Source organism: Monoraphidium neglectum (assembly GCF_000611645.1).
Source record: "Monoraphidium neglectum strain SAG 48.87 unplaced genomic scaffold scaffold04638, whole genome shotgun sequence".
NCBI classification, from domain to species: Eukaryota; Viridiplantae; Chlorophyta; class Chlorophyceae; order Sphaeropleales; family Selenastraceae; genus Monoraphidium; species Monoraphidium neglectum.
This window is the reverse complement of record NW_014008991.1, coordinates 2,788-4,734: the sequence shown is the minus strand read 5'-3', so window position 1 is coordinate 4,734 and position 1,947 is coordinate 2,788. Positions and strand designations below refer to the sequence as shown.

Sequence of the window (1,947 nt, the reverse complement as noted above, 5' to 3'; positions counted from 1 at the left end):
CCCTTCCACTCTCCCGCGTCTGCCGTCCATCGCGCCGCGCCCTTGCGTCGCGCCTGTTCTTCCCATCCGCTCTCCAGAGCACCAAGCTGGCGGTGTACGAGGAGCGCCTGCAGAACATCGTCCACAGCACCGCGCACCTGCCAGAGCAGCTGGCCTCGACCGGCAAGGCGCGCCCTGGCGTAGAGTGTAGCGCGGGGGCGGCGGCGCACTGGGTGGAAGTGTGGCAAGGCGCCGGCCAGCAAAGCCTCATGGCTCGGCGGCTGGCCATCCGTCCCCGTGCGCTCGGCCCTATTGAGTGCTGCGTCCCGTCAGCGCTGCGCCCCCTCGCACCCCCTGCTTTGCTCCCGCAGGTCGGCATCACGGGCAAGCAGATAGCGCGGCTCATAGGGCAGGTCTTCCTGCAGCGCAGCGCCGTCAACCTGCTCAGCAGCGTCATGGACACGCCAGAGTACTTCTGTGGGTGGCCCCTGCCCTGGGGAGGCCAGGCCTAGGGAAGGGGGCGCCAACACAGCGCCGCCAACACAGCAGCGGTCGACCCATCGTCGTCGCCTCCCCAGACATGCCCATTTCGCTGCGCGCCGCCAACCCAGGACGGCGCTCCGCTCGCTGACCCTGCCGCCTCCGCTGTGACCCCTCACGCCCTCCCTCTCCTTCCATCGTCGTCCCCTCCCCCCAGGGTCTGCCCCGGACCACCTGCAGGTGCTGTACAAGCGCGTGTGTGAGTACCTGGAGCTGGACCTGAGGGTGGAGGTGCTCAACACGCGGTTCATGGTGCTGCAGGTCGGTCGGTTGGTTTGGGGGGGGGGGCGATCGCGGGGTCCGGCCTGGGTGCGAGGAGGCGTGAATAAACTGGCCAAGGTGTGCGGTGTTGCGCGTCGGGGCTGGGGCGCGGGCAGGTGTGCATCGTGGGCGGGCGAGTGCGTGCCGCCAGTGCCGCAGTACAGGGGCCAGGATGAGGGTCTGTGAGGGCCGTCGCTGCCGGCATGCAGGGCGCAGAGATGGGGGCCAGGCGGGTCCTCGAGGGGTGGTGAGCTGGCGTTTGGGTCGTGCCGCCGCCCTGCCGCTCGCGCCTGCTGTCGGCGGCGCCTTGCTTACCTGGTGGGCTCCCCTCTCTCACCCCAACCCCTTGCCGCCACGCCCTGCATCTCCCCCCCCCCAGGAGTTCCTTGACCTGCTGCGGGAGCACCAGGTGTGTTTTGAGGCAGGCACGTGCAGCGCATGCTGTATTGGTGGGTGCCTGCCTGTTGCTTGGCCGGCATTCGCAGCGGACCACAGGCCGGGCATTTCTCACCACTCACATCGCTGTGCATGCCCCCCCTCCCCCTCCCCACCTGCGCACCTCTGGCAGAACAACAAGCACATGGTTCGGCTTGAGTGGTGAGTGGCTTGACGCGCCGGGCGGGGGGCACTTCACGGCGGGTCGGGCAAGCAACGGCGACGGGACGAGTGAGCAAGGCGGCGCAAGGTGCCTGCTTGCCCATTGCGACCAGTGCCTCACACCGCTTGCACCCACCGCGATGTCTTGTTTCCTCATTTACAGGGTGGTGATCTGGTTGATTGTGGTGGAGGTGAGGCGGGATCGTGGTGACGAGCGTGCCTTACCAGACGTCGCGAGAGCTGTGTCCCGCCGCGTTGAGCGTCAGCGCCCCTTGTTTGCTGGGGCAGGGGTATCCTGATGGCAGGCCTGACCAAGTCATGAAAACAGTACGAGCGCCTTGACGCACGTCCCACCCTTGCATGTTTGCCAACCAGGTGATCGTGGGGCTGTTCGAGGTGGCCGGCCTGATCGGCATCATGCCCGAGCCCGGGCACGCGCGCCGCTGAGCTGGGCGCTGCCGCTGTGCAGAGCGAGCGCGGACGCTTGGACCCGTGTGTGTTGGCGGTGGGCAGTTTTTTTGACCTTTACCAAACTTGTAGCATAGGAGTACGACCGCCCCCCCCCCCCCC

At 67.7% G+C, this 1,947-nt stretch overlaps 1 protein-coding gene across 1 annotated transcript; it reads left to right on the top strand.

The window, feature by feature from the left end:
- Window positions 1-248: 248 nt before the first annotated feature.
- Window positions 249-1,824, top strand: MNEG_14631 (hypothetical protein; the record flags this gene model as incomplete). Its single annotated transcript, XM_014036898.1, has 6 exons — window positions 249-276; window positions 677-780; window positions 1,160-1,189; window positions 1,349-1,377; window positions 1,541-1,568; window positions 1,753-1,824. 6 exons carry the CDS (start codon window positions 249-251, stop codon window positions 1,822-1,824), a joined length of 291 nt encoding a protein of 96 aa, XP_013892352.1.
- Between the last annotated feature and the right edge of the window lie 123 nt (window positions 1,825-1,947).